Here is an 18,106-nt window from a genome sequence, read left to right as displayed (position 1 = left end):
AGTAACGAGGTCCAGGGGCCGTGTGCAGACCAAGTTCGAACTATAAAACTCTCCCATAGACTGACCGTTTAAGCCCTGATGATGTCAGCAGAATGCTGACGAAAGCTTGGCGTTTGGTACTGTAACATTAAACTCCTAGAGTTTGATTATTTTACCCTGGTGTTCGTTTTATTTTATTTGTTTGGCATGGATGCACCCAATATATATATATATATATATATATATATATATATATATATATATATATATATATATATATATATATATATATATATATATATATATATATATATATATATATATATATATATATATATATATATATATATAAACAGCTAATTTTTGGAAAAATATTAACTCATTGGTTTTACTAAAGAGTCTTAATTGTTCATACACTTGTTCAATTCATAGTATTGTCGCTTGCGAAAAGTAACAAATCAATGTTTTATTTTTTTCTTAAATGTAGATTGAATGGTTCTTATGAGGCTTTGAGTGATGGAACACTCAACAGAAGGCTTTGAAGATTTTACTGGTGGTATCTGTGAATCGTATAATTTCCCCCTGAATTGTATCAAATAATCTAAAAAGCCTTGCAAGCTGGTTCATTGTTGGGCTGCTTCAGTGTAAGATGGTTACTTTTCTTGTTTTATGTCTTTCTTTGTGTTCTTATTAAGACAGCTTTATGCAGTCTATTATAGTTTGATCTTGAGAATGTAATGGGTAAGTTGATTTGATGTCCAGTATCCAACATGATGTCACAGCAGTGCAAAAAACATGACTTATGTGTTGTTGTGCCACCAATTTCATTGTAATTGGTGAGGCCATTGCTGCTTTCTCCAGAGTGCTGCAGAATACTGGTAGTTGCAATTAGATGAAACATTAATTTAACAAGTATTTATGCCAGATAAATTAAAGAGTTTGCATGGACCTGAGTGAACTGTGAATCAGATTAATAGGAATACAATTGTTCTCTGTAAGAGGAAGCAATATGCTCTTCCACAGATGAAGAAATTTGCTTTTTGATAAAGATTGATTCCTCAGTAACTATTTACTGTAGTCTGGCATTGCTGCCCTTTGTTTACTCACTATTTGCAGACAATTCAGAAGATGTTGTCAGCTTGTGGGAGTCATTTATTGAGTGTGTGGCCTAATGCAGATATTTTAAATGGCAAGTTTATTTTCACAAACATACTTTGAAAACCTGGGAAAATTGATACATGTGTAGGAGTTTCAATACACAAACTGCATTTCCCCTGGTGTTTTCTGGTATAAATTGCTGCTTTTGGAAGTGCTTTCTGTTATAAGAAATTGCTAGCTATGTCTAACTGTATATGTGCCTGTATGAAAAAAAAATAAGAGGATGTTATCTCTGTTACTATTTACTTTAGTCTTGCTCTGAAAAAATCACTGTGTGATGGAATCCAATGCCTCAGTCCTTTGGAGCACAGTTTGAATGATGCAGAAACATGGATGTCAGGGAAGAATCCTCCTTTTCCATCAGTACAGGAAGAGAGTTCAGTTCTTTGCTATCATGTTAGAGTTTTGAGCGTCTCTTAGCTGAAATTTCTGGCTGACCCAGTTGATGGATTGCTTGAATCAACATATTCTGCTAGTACTATGAAACTGTTTAGAATAACAAAAATATAAGTACAACCACCAGCAAAATTACAGTAAAACAGCAAATCTACCTTTTACAATCATCCAGGCAATTCATGAGTTTTTACCCTTGTGAAACTGAACACTTTCCAAATCCAAATATTTTTCCTCTTCAATCAGCGTAAAAAGCTATTGTACTACCTTTTAGATGTGTCCTATTGACCATCAGTTTAGTTCAAGGAAATACACCCCTTACAGGTAGTTTTGAGTTACATCTATTCATTCAATGATGATTCATAGCTAAGATGGCATTGAAAAAAAAATGGACTTACAAGAGGATCTCAATATTGCAGCCTTCACAGTGTTCCCATAGTCCAGTGATGGCGAACCTTTTAGAAACTGAGTGCCCAAACTGCAACCCAAAACCCACTTATGCATCATCAGGTGCCGGGTGGGTGTGGCCAATTGGGTGGGTGTGGCTGCAGTAGTAACAGCAGATTGGGTGGGACTAAAAAGTTCAATCAACCAATTCCAACTTTGCAAGGTCTATTTTTTCCCTGCGAGAAGTTGAAATTGACTGATTGATTGAACCTTTTTTTTTTGCACACGACAACGGAGGCCTAAAGCTAAAAGGTTTTATAAAACCCAGCTGAAGGCCTAGGACTGGGGCGACGGCGTGCGTGCCCACAGAGAGGGCTCTGCGTGCCGCCTCTGGCACCCGTGCCATAGGTTCGCCACCACTGCCATAGTCAAGTGATCAAAATTTGAAAACATGTGACCACCCCACATTGTTGCAGTGTCTCATGATCACATTCTCCTGCCCTGCATGAATTATCTCCATTTCAACTCCCCTCACCCACCTATCTCCCTATTTCTCTGCAATTTTGGCTGCCCCTGCATAGAATGGACACTATATTCCATCTTTATCACCTTCCTGGCCTTTGCCCCCAACTGGCCTATGTTGTTGTCTTTGGTTTGCTTCTTCTCCCCTTGGCTACCTCCGCTGCTGGCTCCCTAGCCTTGGCTGCTGCTGGCTATGGGTTCATGCTGACAAGCTTGCCTTGCAGGGAGGATTTCAACTGGCCCATCCTGGACCTACCTGGCATCCAGGTGCAAAAATCCTGGCACAATCTGCAGCCTGCATCAACTTCTGCTTCTGCTTCTCCTTCTGCTTTTCTCTGCAAAAAGCCACCAACAACATGAATCTCTCTCCTAGAGCTTGCTGCTGGACTTTGTATTGTGATAGTAAGTTGAAGTGGAGGCAGTTCACACAAGGCAGGAAAAGTTTAAGTTCTTCACCTAACAACTACACAGTCCTGGCTTAATGTCTTAAGTCTACAGTGTAGACTTCTGGGACTTCTGTTGCTAGGTATCAGAACATAACGACACCTCTCAAATAACTTAGGACTTATTATATAAAAGATGACCAACTCTTGCTCTTAGTTGTCTGCCTAGCTTCACACAAAAGATAATAAATCTGGAGTCTCTAAACATTTACAATTCAAGGAAGTTTCACTGTTTCTCTTTCCAGTGTTGAGATTGGGACATGTGTTCAATCTTTACCTGGGGGTTCTGTCTGGTATGAGAAATAGAGTGTTATATGAATGCAATAGTTTTCAATTATTCAACAAATCATGGTGTGAACCCAGCAGTGGTGGGGTTTAAATATGTGAACAACCAGTTCTCTGTGTGGATGCCGCTTTCAGAAGTCCATTCTGGGCCCGGGCAACAAAAAAATAGCTACCGGTTCTGCTGAAGTGGTGCGAACTGGCTGAATCCCACCACTGGAACTTAGTCATTAGGCTACTCAGCTGTCAGGTACAAAGGTAAACAAAGCTATGCATCTCCCTGTAGGGAAGATATTCATGTAATTTTGTTGAACAGTGTGCTGAACGTGAGGACAAATCTTTTTAAGAAGATTCTTCCCAAGCTCAAATAAACACAGGGCCAAATTAGACATGACATTAAGGATATATTTGCATTTAATATGCTCATAAAAAATCAAATTAGCAGCTGCCGGGATAATTACTGGAATTGCATCAGGCAGAGAGGGAGAGTTTAACCTTTTCTTTCATGTGGCTGCTCTGACAAATAATCTAAAGCTGTTTTTGTGTAGGGGAAATCAGTCAAGTTTGCATTTTTAAGATTTGTCGCACATTAATGCAAATGAGTTTTTTCACAGTATAAAGACTGGCTTATAGGCCACAGAAACATTTCTTGCTCAGTAGCTAAAGAATTAACTATATATAAAACCATCTCTGGAAATTCTGGAACAGAATGATTGGTGGTTGGTGGCTATTTTAGGGCATTGTTATTTTCCCAAGCATTTACCGTATATGTTCTTGTATTATTATATTTCTGTTTTTAATCCTGCTTTTCTTACACAATGTCTAGAGTTTTTTCAATGATTGAGGCAGCTAAAAAAATAAATGAATAAACAAACAAGTGGAAAATGAGTTTCAGAGTTATATCAACTGGCTGTCCGTGCAATCAGCTCTATGGGATAAAAGAAGTATTTCCAATAAGCTGTTGGATTGTTTTCTCTTCAAATCTGATCGATGGAATTTTCACTGTATGTGGTTGAATGATTGCATCCTGCTAAATAAATAGAACCTGCATACAAAGATTTAGTAGGTATATTAAGATATGTGATTCCCCAGAAGTGAGCACAGGGAACGAACAAATGAAGAAACAGAAGTTTATTACCCCAACTTGAAGCAGAAACTTTCCTTACAAGATAAGATTTTTTTCCTTATTAAAAAAAAGATGTTGAGACTCTATAAAGAATGCGAAGTAGAGCAACACAAATGATTAGGGGGCAGGAGGCTAAAACATGATGAACATTTGTGGGAATTGGGTATGTTTAGTCTAATGAGGAGAAGGACTAGAGGTGACATGAAAGCAGTCTTCCAATATTTGAAGGGCTACCATAGAGAAGAAGGGGTGGACCTATTCTCCATAGCATGTGAGAGGGAAGGACAAGAAATAATGGATGGAAATTTATCAAAGAGAGATCCAATCTAAAACTAAGAAATTCCAGAAGTTGTGAGTGCTCCATCACTGGAGGTTTTTAAGAGATTGGGCAGCCATTGGTCTGAAATGGTTGAACAGGGGGTTGGATTAGAAGGCCTCCAAGGTCCCTTTCAACTCTGTTATTCTGTTATTGTGTTATAAATGAACAGTGAGGGCTAGAAAGTGCCCAATGGCCAATCCTTATTATTTAGACTTGAGTAGCCTTTTGTGTATAGTACTATTTGAATTTTGTGGTTTATGATAGATACACTTACAACTTTTCTTCCACAAAATGCTTGTCCCTCTAAGCTCTGCCAAATTACAAAATGTTTATTTACCTCAAGATGAACTAGCATCCTGCATTCCATTAGATGCTCTCTAACATAGTAGTATACCTAAGGCAATGGATATGATGCTCGAGACACGTGCCTTGTTTTGCTGTAGGCCCCTATTTACTGTTTCTTAAAGAAAATTAGTTTATAAAAGTCAGATGGGGTACCCACAGAGTTTTTAGAAATACTTTGGTATCCATGGACATCACATTGCTTACTCTTGAAATAAGAGGAAAGAAGGACCAGATCATTAGCGATGAAGAAACTGTATTCACAGAAATAAAAGAAAATCTCTATGTATTGGTGACTTGCAATGTTTATAGAATTGTTCTATTTGTTTTCCTGTCTAAAGATAAGCCTGTGTTTCCAGGAAGTGAAAACTGACAAGGTTGCTAGGAGAAAAATTAAACCCCTAGAATAGGGGTGTCAAACTCGCCACATCACGTGACGTGTCACGACGTATCATGACTTTTTCCCCATTGCCGGAACTGGGGTGGGCGTGGTTTCAGCATGAGGCATCCGGCCCGCAGGCCGGCAGTGATACCCCTGCCCTAGAACGTTGAATAGCTATATGTATCAAAAAAGATGAAGAGTTTCTGGTCAACTCTTGGAGGCAAAAGATTTAGAAGGCATTCTGTAACGCTGAAAGTAAAAGCTGCTTTTAGGGTCTGGTAAAATAAGGTTTTGACCCTTCTTGGTAAAGTCTATAGTAGATATTGTTGGGCAGGAGATCCAGAAGTTGAAGTCTTGAAGAAATGAGAGAAAATGTAGTGTGACTGATATTTCCGTCCTGCGGGGAAGAGAAGCAGATATACATGAAATACATTTTTTTTAGAGAAGGGGTTGGGAAATGTAATCCTAAATGTTCCCATCATTGTGACAGCTGCTCGTTCTCATGGTGACAAGCACAGATATGTAGCTCTAGAAGGAAACTTTAGGAAGTAAACTTTAATAACTTAAAACTAAGGTGGGGGCCTTGGTTATCCCCTTATCATTGGAAGGTGATTGAAAAGGAATGAAAACATTCTTACAATAACTGAATAGAGGAGGGCTGCAATAATTATGCTTGTAAAAGGGATGTCATTTCTACACCTACTGGTGACATGTTTTGGATGAGAAGTGCTATAAGGAGATGGATTGTGCTTCAGAGATTTTGGAAGAATAAATTCTCCATTGAAGGTGGAAGTGGGAAAAATGGTTAGGAGGATTGTGTGAACCATTTGGAAGGGTGTTTTACAAAGTAATGGAAGGATCTCCCCCAACTCTCTCTGTTTGAAGCATAAGATTAGTCTAAGCAATGATACATCTGAAAAAGTTGTCATTGAGATTACAATTGTGTGTATGCTGAATATGAATCAGTAATATGAAGCTTCCAAAAAGACAAAAGTAATTTAAAGTGGCATTAACTGAAGATCAGTTTTTAAATCATGAGAATTAAAATTTCTACTCTACACTGCAGATTAATCCCACTTCAATAAATTTTTGATTACCATACTTTAAAAAAGGGATTCAGATAAAATATGAATTCACAAAAAGGCAACGAAAAATAATGAAGGCATGCTTTAAACATGGCTCAGGCATTGCACAGAAGATTTCACTTGATATCCTAAATGGTTGCTTCCAATCATGGATTCTTGGTCTCCCTTCAAAGCATTTGCAAGAACACTGTACGTTTCCTGAAAAGAAAAAACTGAGATCTAAATATGTTCACATTTTAAATCTGATATACAACTCTAGGAACAACAAAATAGTGACTAGTTATTTTTGGTATCCCCAGTAACCAAATCAGCAAATGTGGTTTGTTGATTCTCATATCAGCCAGCAACATCACACACGCAAAATTAAAAGGAAATATACCAATTGTGTGATTGATGTCTGATTCATGAAGATATCACACAGAATTAAATAGCATCATTCACCTGTGCTTTTAACTAAGTAACTCTGTTCTGATCACATATGCTTCTTTCATAGGTCCCTCTGGGCATTTGAACATCTCAGGAAAAAAGCAACACTCTAAATATCTTATTTGTATATCCCATGTTGCTAAGTTGATTATCTGCCTGTCAGAACTAATCTGTGTTAAAAAAGGTACTGCTTTCGGGGATGTGCTTTAAAACACAAATACACATCTCAGATTCATATCTTACTATGTGCTCTTCTTGTTTCATTACAGTGCCACAGAATGGAAGTATATTCATCCTATGCAAAAGAATACTCTGCACAGGCAAGACATCGATGGAGAATTTTAGTGAGCAATACTGTTTTTAGCAGTCGATAGATGATTGTGCTTTAAAATATATGTAGTGATGAGAAGAGATGAAACTAAAATGGAGTTAAATATACCATCTGCGGTTGCACCTTCCATTTTAAAACTGCTATTACTGTAGTAAACATGGGGATGCCTGATAGTTATCAAGCCTACATTGAGAGGCAGATACCATTCTTTTCTGCCACGCTACATTGCTGATTAAAGTCATACTCCATATAATGGCTTTTACTAGCTCCAGGAGAAAATGCACAATGGTACCAATAGAAACCTGAAGCTAATAATATCTGTCCTAGTAATGGGGAAGCGTGGGGAAAAAAATTAACAGACTTCCTCATGTATCACAATCCTGACAAAAATGGGTGCTCTCCACTCATGCTTGGTAGTGGACAATTTTAAAATGAAACATCCAATAATGAGTAGTTCCTTTAGGAACACATTAAATTATTGGCATTTCCAAGTTTTGACAGGCAGCAGAGCAATGAGAGTTGCTGTGCAAGTTGCTTTCCAAAGCTGGCAGGCTGCTTTCACCAGAGCAGGCCACAAATTCCACAGGCTTTCGAGTCAGGTTAATACCCACTGGGGTCTTTCTTGTTCACCATTTCTTTATTGCTGCTTCACTGTGGTGAATAGGTAGTCCATCTACTCTTTATAACTTTGGCCAAGTTATAGTTCTTTGTGGTCCGGTGAAGAGCAGGCAGTTTGACATCCAAAGGGGAAGAGGCAGATGATATGGTTGCTGAGTTGGCAAGAAATATGGTTACAAATAGATGGATGACCCTATTTTTTGAGCCCAGCAAGCAAGGGAGAGAGTGTGAATTGTTGCTAACCAAATACCATAAGAGTCTCTAACGTCTCTGAAGTTTACTGAGCTGATGAGCTGCACAACGTCCTCTGATCATTATAAGAATAATGGAGAAGCATACAAAGGCTAAGCCAGTAATTCCTTAAGCTTGCAAGCACATCTAGTGACACAGAGAATAGGGTACTGAATCCTGCTGCCTGGATCTTTAGAATGAATTCCCCAAGTGCTTTATTATATCTGCCTCTTTTGGCTTGATGAAACCAGCCTGCCGTCAAGGTTCATGCAGCCTTTGTGTCATTGATAAGAAAACTCTTTGGGGAGGAATGGCAACACACAATGATGTACAATAACTACTGAGAGCTCAAATTGCGACCTAAATTTTGGCTGTGATTAGGTAATATAAAAGGTTCACAATATAAAAAGTTCACAATATATATGTATCCTGACTCACTCCTGATTACTCAGGGATTTTATACATCCTGGCTTTTAAGAATCTCCATACTGTTCCTGTGTGCTATTTTTTATTGCTTTCCGTGTTTGTTCTCATCTGTCAAAGTGTTTAAATTTTATTTCTATGCCCCATTCAGTTTTTGATATAATTATAATTGCAGTCAAAAATTACCAGTCCACAACATGTAACATTATAGCTGCATATTTCAACCATCTAGCAAAACAGTTTCATTTTTATTTATCTAATGCTAAATTAATCTCTAAATCATTTGCTGTTTGGGACTCTAGCTCAAATATATAATCAAAACAAATAGCAACATGGCATGTTAATTAAACATTTAAAATGATTTCAAAATGGATTATAAAAATATGATCTCAGTTGTAAACAGCCAATCCTTGGTTACGTCTGCTACTATAAATAAATAGTTTTAGAAAGCTTTATGGCTTTCATCATGGTTTAATGATCAAATCCTTCAACTTCTGATATATGCATATTTGCTAGAGTTCGTAAACTATTTAATGTATGAAAATGATAATATGGCACTTGGAAATGAGAAGTCAATGGTAGAAAAATGCCCATAACTTTAATAATGATGTTTCCATCTATTAAAGGTTTAGATACATTGGCTGTGTTTGCATAATATATTGGGCTAACATGGAGTTATCTAATTTATGATGTGTTGTGTAAACTAGCTGGTATGATTATGATCCATTGTGTTGTGCAAATCCAGGTAACTGAATTAATTTATTAAGCTATACAACAATAAGGCACAGGCTTTGCTAAACTGTCTTTCTCAATGCATTAGTGACCAAATGCTCCCATTGAGCCAGCACAGGGCCTAGCCTCTGGACAACAAATTGAGGGATCAGATGTTTTGCCTTACCCTTCAACCTTCTACCATCCAGCCAAGTCTTGGATGATTTCTTTTTTGATTGAATCCAGCAAAGAAAGCATCAGTAGCCATGGGTGATCTTTAATTTTCACTGGAATGTGACTGTGGGTACTTGAGGAAAGGACAGATGTAGAGATGCCTCCCTAAATCTTTTCTAAAGTTTCATGATACTGCCATTTTTTTTTGCCTTGGTGAGATGGATGTCATAGAAGTTTAATAAATAAAATAAAAGCTCTTTTGATGCTTCACAAATGAATTTCATAAAGACCCTGATAGAATCAGGTGAGAGTTCAGGCATGACTTGCGGCCGGCAGATATCTAAGAAAAATCTTTATTTAAAATCTAGTTCTCCGCATTTCATCCAACTCTGTCAAGTTCTTCATACCCTGGAACAGAAGTGGGCAAACACAGACAAGGTAATCTGACCAAAATCATGCTGATAGGACAAATGCACCCATTTTACTTAAAACCGCCATCACTACCTCTTTCAAAGGGGAAAAAGGTGCAAAAATTGCAGCATTGTTCCTGGAGACATTATTGATGGAAAGGTAACAGTGCTTTCAGACTTTAGATTCTACGTACACTGATCCTCAACCTGATCTCATGAAATAAACGAATATGTAATGCTCACAGTGACCATTGGAGACCTATCATCATAGAGAAGCCCTCCCTGCATATACAGTACATGTCATCTCTTACATTATTGGGCACTTACATTATTGGATACTAAATGCTAACAATATTCCTTTCCAGATCCCTGATAAGTCATGTTGTATTTTTGTATGTAATGTGGAGCCACAAAGCCACAACTGTATATATATGGAATGTATATGTATATATATTAAGCCCTACAGGGTTTGCCAATAATAATCTTTAGTGGATAAATAACTGGCTGAGGTTAATAACCATAGCTGTTCTCAGCTACTTATTGCTCCCTTAGGAAATATCTCTCAGTAGTTCAATTGGCTTTTGCTTATTGCAATAAATATATAGCACAGCATGTGGCAGAGGTGGAAGAAAGGAACATTAACTGTATAAATATAATGGTAAGGCCAAGCTGGAAATCACAATTAGGTTCACACCTCAAAGCTATTCTTGCAGTTCTAGCAAGAGTGAGCATTAGTAGTTCAGCACAGTTCGTTTCCTAAATCTGACAATTTTATCTGTATTTATATTTTGGTCTCTGTAGATACATATTGGACCAACCCCCAGCTTAAAATCAAATTGGAGGAGCTGGATGATGATTGGGAAGCAAGTGCATGTGAGCCTTGTTGCACGAGGTTAGTAGGTTTGATGCAGAAAAATCGCAGATGACTGAAGAGGAAGGGGAAGGGCTCCTCAAGATTGGCTACGCTATTTATCAGGTTCTTGTTATTTTACTTCCTAGGATATTATTTTTGCCCCCAGACCAATACTGTACAGGATTCTGGCCAACATGCCAATTAGGGCAGCTTGGGATGGTAAATGGTACCAGGTCTGGACTGCTGGTGTGTAGACCAGTGCATTCTTGCTCATTTTCACAAAGGAAGATACACATACATCCCTTTTCCACCAAACACACATTTTATTTGCTGTGTCTCACTCCTTTCACTCAAGAAAGATTTTTTTTAAAAAAAAAAAAAGATTTGGGGAAAAGGAAGTACAATATTCAGCTTCTCAGATACTGTCCCTCAGATTGTATTGATTTTGCTGTCCCCCAGATGTATTGATTTTGAGTTCCAATAGTCTGTGGTTATGCTTTGGGAGATTATAGAAATTGAAATCTAACACATTTGGAGAACAGCAGATTAGAAAATGCTGTATTATATAGGGTGGCATGTTGTATTTTATTGTCTGGCTATTTGTGATAAAGGCAATACTGCTATCTTTCAACTGATCACTTTTATGTCTTTTAGGTGCCCAAAGAGGTAACACTATTTTGGAAATTTGAATCATGAAAAATGGCTACACCTTGCCAGGTCTATTTTAATCATCTTCTTAAATGTTGATGCTTCTAGACCAGACATGTCAAACTTGTGACGTCATGTGACATCATGCAACGTATCGGGACGGTTTTGCCATTGCCGGCAATGGGGTGGCCGCGGCTTCTGTGTGATGTGTCCGGCCCGCAGGCTGGCAGTTTGACATCCCTGTTTAGACAGAAAATTGACTGGGTGATATATGAAGACAATTCATATTTCTTGGGAAAATATGAAATATGGTTTGTAAGTTTGTTCAGATGCATATCCAACAGTGCAGAAAGTACAACATAAAGTTATGCAGGCAACTATTTCCCTAACCTTTCTCTCTTAAGCATATTTATTTTTGACTAAGAAGAGGAGAAGGGAAAAGGCCCGATATGCTCTAGAAGCAAAAGTCAAAACTTTGCTTTATACTAATTATGCACTAGCACTGTATACTGAAGCATGCCACGAAATCATAGTAGCTATATTCTGTATTATGATTATGGCAAAAAAGTGTAATGCATAAACTAGTATTGAATGTTGTGTCTAATTTAAATGCCTAATACAGTACTATCTGCAGGGATGGGAGAAGGGGTACCATAATAACATAAGTACCTTACCCTCATGTAATTGACTCTCCTGATCTAATTTATCAAATGGGGTAATTATGTGGCCCTAATTAGTAGATAATATAAAATACTTTGTTGATTGGATGAGATTTAAGTCAAAGGAAAGTGTGTCAAAAAAATCAGCTTTGAAAATGGCTGTTTTAACATTTTCACAAGAGAAAGTATTTCTGCAGTCTGTAAAAATCATCTCACATTTTCTATAAACTTGCAATTTGTTCTGATTCATCATTCTGTAAGAAGAAAATGATTGAATGATGGTAAAGAAAAATGGTGTAGAAACAAACATTGCAGAATATTATGAGACAAACTATATGCTATTACAGCTGGCCAAAACAACACAGCCAAATACCAAAATATTTGATTTCAGTATTGTTATTACCAATAATGATAATAAACAATCACTTTGTTTTTTAAAATGAGCCCAGAATGGTATGCAAGACAATAGATGTACAGAACTAGGATGTAACCATCAAAAGCCTGAGAGAAAAACACATTTACCAACCAATAACACTGTCAACTGAAAGAACAATAGTACTCAAAATCCCAAGTAGACAGATATGTAGATAAGTTTTTATTTGTAGCCTAAATCTTGAAAATATGGAAGTCATCTTAGAGCTACCAGAACCAGGGTATAAAAATCTAGATAACTTCTAGATGATTGCAAACAGACATAAAAAAGCATATCAATATTCCAGTGTTCATATAGATTACAATAGCCCGGGTTTAGTACTCCTACCATCCAGACTTTCTCTAGGGAGATTTCTATAATATGATGTTGGCTATATTTGATTAAAATAAGACTTAAGTTACATGTTGAATTCAGTTTTCCAACCCAAAAAAAAGAGGCAACATCGTCAACTGCAGTCATATTCAACTTTAGTCAATCATGCTTGAAGTCCAGTAAGGTAAAATATGTAAGATGAAGCAAAGGTCTGCCAGTATATGTACCGTAAGTAGGACAAGTTATATAAGGAAGTCCCAGCATGATCACTTATCTACCTGCTTGAAAGGAATATTTGTCATGCACTCTATTTTGATTCTTGTGTGCAATTAATGTTTTCACTCTTATTGTTCTCTTTAGTTAAAAAATCAAGCCGATGCTCATCTAAGCAGAGAGTTCTTTTCAACAAATAAACCTGTAGCTCATTTAGCCATCAAATTGCGTGAAGCATCAAGTCGCTTCCACCTACCCCATGGCGAATATCTTATTGTGCCCTACACCTATGATCATTTCAAAGATGGACAGTTTTGCCTTAGGATCTTCTCTGTGAAACAGATTAAAGTTCTGTATGTATCTTCTACCACCACACGCCAAAAAATGTCATGCCATTTTGCATGGAAATAATAATAATAATAGTAAAGTTGGAAGGGACCTTGGAAGGTCATCTAGTCCAACCCCCTGCTTAGGCAGGAAACCCTATACCATTTCGGACAAATGGCTGTCCAGTCTCTTCTTAAAAGCCTCCAGTGTTGGAGCATTCACCGCTTCTGGAGGCAGGTTGTTCCACTGGTTAATTGTTCTAATTGTCAGGAAGTTTCTCCTTAGTTCTAGGTTGCTTCTCTCCTTGATTAGTTTCCACCCGTTGCTTCTTGTCCTGCCTTGAGGCGCCTTGGAAAATAGCTTGACACCTTCTTCTTTGTGGCAGCCCCTGAGATATTGGAACACTGCTATCATGTCCCCCCTCGTCCTTCTCTTCATTAAACTAGACATACCCAATTCCAGCAACCATTCCTTATATGCTTTAGCCTCCAGTCCCCTAATCATCTTTGTTGCTCTTCTCTGTACTCTTTCTAGAGTCTCAACATCTATTTTACATCACGGTGACCAAAACTGGATGCAGTATTCCAAGTGTGGCCGTAACAAGGCATTGTAAAGTAGTATTAACACTTCACGTGATCTTGATTCTATCCCTCTGTTAATGCAGCCTAGCACTGTGTTGGCCTTTTTGGCAGCTGCAGCACACTGCTGGCTCATATTTAGGTGATTGTCCACTAGGTGATTGTCCACTAGGACTCCAAGATCCCTCTCACAGTTACTACTATTGAGCAAGGTACCCCCTATACTACATTTGTTTTTTCTTGCCTAAATGTAGAACCTTGCTTTTTTCACCATTGAATTTCATTTTGTTAGATAGTGCCCAGTGTTCAAGTCTGTCCAGATCCTTCTGTATCTTAAGCCTGTCTTCTGGAGTGTTGGCTATTCCTGCCAGCTTGGTGTCGTCTGCAAATTTGATGAGTTCCCCATCTATTCCCTCGTCCAAATCGTTGATATAGATATTGAAGAGCACTGGGCCCAGAACAGAACCCTGGGGCACCCCACTACACACTTCCCTCCATGTAGATGCGGTTCCATTGAGGACCACCCGCTGAGTACGGCCGGTCAGCCAGCTACGGAGCCATCTGGTGGTGGTGCTTTCTACCCCACATTTTTCTATCTTGTCAAGTAGTAGGTTGTTTAATATATGTGCATTTGGAAGGGAGTGCTTCATCTGTGGTCTCCAGATATAACTGAATTCTAATTCCTATAAAGTCCAGCCAGTATGGCCAGCAGTCTGAATAGCGGGGTTTGTCATGTGAGTTATCTAGAAGACCATGGGGTCCCAATTCTTGCACTTGAGAGTGAAGGCTATTTAATCAAGTTCTTCCATCACAGAGATTACAGTTATAAATAAAAAGTTAGTGGGGTGAACCTGAGAGCTGGGCAACGATCATTCTCAATTTATTAATACATACAAATCGAAAAGGAATTTACAAGGAATTTTATGTTGCTAAAGCATCCCTTTCTATCAGTCTTCATTACCTTTTTCCCATCTCTTCTATAAAGAACTGAGAGATGCATCCTCACAGTTAGAACAGTTTGGGGTAGAAAGATGATAAAAAAGCACACTGAACTACAAGGTAACGGGAGAGTGAGCACAAAAATGCTGAGAACCAGAAGAGGAGAGAGCAAAGTCACTCTGATCTGTAGGAAAGGAGATGTAAAATAAATTGGAAAGGAAAAGTGAGAGCGGAGAGCTCTAAAGAGCACCCTGCCCCCTCTTGAATTAAGATAACAGTTTTAGTTTCCAACTTATTTAAAAATTAAGAAAAATATTACAATTTCCTTTAACTGAACTGTTCAGACTCTTCCTTCTGACTATACAATTACTTGAGAAAAGTTATTTTTTTGGACTAGAGTGAAAAGTTAAGTCTATATTTAGATGGAAATTATAGGTAGCAAGAAAGGCAAACTGGCAGTTGAGCACACTAGTATTAAGTAGGAATGATAAAATTTGACAATGGCTATTTTATTTTTTTCAAGGTATTTATATCCATAATTTTCAGGATGACTCAAAAATAAAATGAACAAAATACAACAGCAAAAATATAATTAAAACAATTATAGCTTTGAAGAAAAATCTAATGGAGACCTTAAACCAAATACATTGTACCAAACATACACATTGCTAACAATTCACTTTTCAAGATCGCAAACAAAATTAGAGTTAGTTTACTAAAACAACCCTGTAGGAAATGTCAGGTAATTCTTGCTTAGAAAGTTTAACCTCCATTATGTTGTGATCACTGAGAAAATCCTTTTCTTGAGAGCCTCACGAAGGGCATCAGAAAAGAAACTTAACTTCAGGCAAATATATACAGAGAAGGCAACATTGCAAGAATCTTTGGCAGTCTTCCTTACCCTGCTGCCTTCTTTCAGGAAGGGATGGAGTGTTTTCAGATCCTATTTTTTCTCATTCAGCTTTGAAGTCAGGCAACATAGATGGCATAGGTGGCACAACAGATCTAGAATATGTTCAGGGCTTTCTGATGCATTTTAGATGGTGACATCAGCTTCTTTACTTGCTTGTTTGTTGAACTAGATTTATATGCTAATTATATGACTCTCATATTGAATCATTTAAGAACTAGAAACACCAACAATTTCAAATATTTTGGCCAGTGTTTCTCAGCCTTAGCAACATGAAGATATGTGGGCTTGCTAAATTTCTGAGGTTGAGAAACACTGATTTAGACAAATCGATATAAACATTCACCTTCCAGAAAGGAAACAAATACATCCTTGTTCAAAGGCCCATTGAACAAAAAGGTCTTAAATGCTTTCTGAAAGGCTATATCAGGAGAATAATATTCCAGAAAAAGAGATAATGATGGGAAAAAACCTTCTGTGGAGTGCTTGTACATGACATTCTCTGAGGGTCAGGACAAAAGAAGCCCACTCTTAGAGATCATAACTGATGGGCAGGGATCAGTTTAACGAAGAGAAGGACGAGGGGGGACATGATAGCAGTGTTCCAATATCTTAGGGGCTGCCACAAAGAAGAGGGAGTCAAGCTATTCTCCAAAGCGCCTGAAGACAGGACAAGAAGCAACGGGTGGAAACTAACCAAGGAAAGAAGCAACCTAGAACTAAGGAGAAACTTCCTGACAGTTAGAACAATTAACCAGTGGAACAACCTGCCTCCAGAAGCGGTGAATGCTCCAACACTGGAAGTTTTAAAGAAGAGACTGGACAGCCATTTTTCTGAAATGGTATAGGGTTTCCTGCCTGAGCAGGGGGTTGGACTCAATGACCTCCGAGGTCCCTTCCAACTTTATCATTATTATTATTATTATTATTATTATTATTATTATTATTATTATTATTATTATTATTATTATTATTATTATTATTATTATTATTATTATTATTATTATTATTATTATCTCTAGGAGAAGGTGGTCCCATGGATGCCAAAGTCCTGAAATGAAGGGCTTTAAAAGTACCAACAGCCCTTTGATTTGAACCAGGCAACAAACTGGCAAGTAGTGCAGTTCTCAGTCAGAACAGAGGTTCACAGGGCCAAATCAAATGATGGACATAATTGTATGAACTACTACATGCTGGATTACCTAAGCAGTCCCATGAAGGGCGAGCTGTAATAATTCAGTAAGCAATGCCAACCCAGGAAAAGCCCATAAATGGCACAAAGTCCCTCTTTGCTGAGGCTCTCACCTGCTCCTCAAGCAAGAGCTGTGAAGCCAGGACTATCCCCAGATTACAGACTAACTCTGTAACATCCAGAGCCAAAGATTGAATATTTTAATAGTCATTCTCACATGACATTCTACTATTCTTTTAAATTGGCTTTGAAATTCATGGATTATATATTTCAAGTTTGTAGCTTGTTTTTATTTAATTTTATTTCTTTTTGAAACTATAAGTCACCATAATTGCAACATTTTTCTTAATTACAGAGAAATTGGGCACACTGCCACTGCTAATCCATATGAGGTAAATAAATTAAGCAGAATCAAATTAACATGTTTACTTTGAAGTCCATATAAAAGAAATCACTTTATCAAGCCAAATCTAAGAACTCTTTATTAGAAAAGGAAACTGGAAGATTAAAAGGCTGGCATAGAAACATGTCAGCCCTAGTTTTGTTTTTAATGGACTATGAGAGATATATCCAGACTTGCATTTCTCGAAGGTAAAGAAATTGTGTTAAATTGCAACAAGTGCTATTTTCAAAACTTTCTGGTGGGTCCTGCATCTGGGTGGATGGGATGAACAAATATAGGGAGGAGTCTCCTTAAATTTTTCGGTGTCCATAAGTGTTGAAAGGCAGGTGGGTAGAGACTGCAGCATCTGAATCAAGGAAATATAGGAACTAGTGACTATGCATGTAAATGGCTGACAGGGAAGAGGGGGGGGGGTCAGGCCTGGGTGAGGGTGCTTCAGAGCCAGGAAGAGGAGATGGTGCCAAGCTCGCCACTTTGGGAAGCCATTGATAAAAATAGCATGCTTGCATGGCTGCTGCCATCTATATTTATATAAGTCGGTTTTCACAAAAATTAAATTGATACCACAAATTTTGGGATACCCTGTTTTATGGGATTTCGTAGCAAATACTTTTTGGAATTATAATTCACTTTTCTCAGTCAAAATTGTTTTCCTCCTTATTGAAATACCCTAAAGGATAGAAAATAGAAGAGATATCAGCTAGGCAGCCTAGAAATGAACAAAGCTAGGTATAAGCTAACATGTACTATATAAAATACATCATTAAAATCAAATTGGGCTGTTTTAGCCATATACTCTCTGAGAATGTTTCCTGCAAGCTATATACCTGCTTAGTCAAAATGCCTCAGTGTTCTTCACTAGAACCGTCACCTTCTTTAGTAAAAATATTCTGTTTA

At 37.7% G+C, this 18,106-nt stretch overlaps 1 protein-coding gene across 1 annotated transcript in view; it reads left to right on the top strand.

Annotated features, from left to right (window-relative positions):
• The window catches only part of LOC107284142 (calpain-8-like), a 36,200-nt gene that overhangs the window by 5,764 nt on the left and 12,330 nt on the right, over positions 1-18,106 (top strand). The window contains 5 exon segments of the mRNA XM_029283405.1: positions 10,544-10,675; positions 10,678-10,718; positions 11,250-11,261; positions 13,008-13,213; positions 17,162-17,198. Of these exon segments, the coding sequence (XP_029139238.1) occupies positions 10,544-10,675; positions 10,678-10,718; positions 11,250-11,261; positions 13,008-13,213; positions 17,162-17,198 (428 nt within the window).

Source organism: Protobothrops mucrosquamatus, unplaced genomic scaffold, assembly GCF_001527695.2.
Source record: "Protobothrops mucrosquamatus isolate PMUCROS unplaced genomic scaffold, P.Mucros_1.0 scaffold_3, whole genome shotgun sequence".
NCBI classification, from domain to species: domain Eukaryota; kingdom Metazoa; phylum Chordata; class Lepidosauria; order Squamata; family Viperidae; genus Protobothrops; species Protobothrops mucrosquamatus.
The sequence above is the reverse complement of the archived record's forward strand: the minus strand, read 5'-3'. Positions and strand labels throughout refer to the sequence as shown.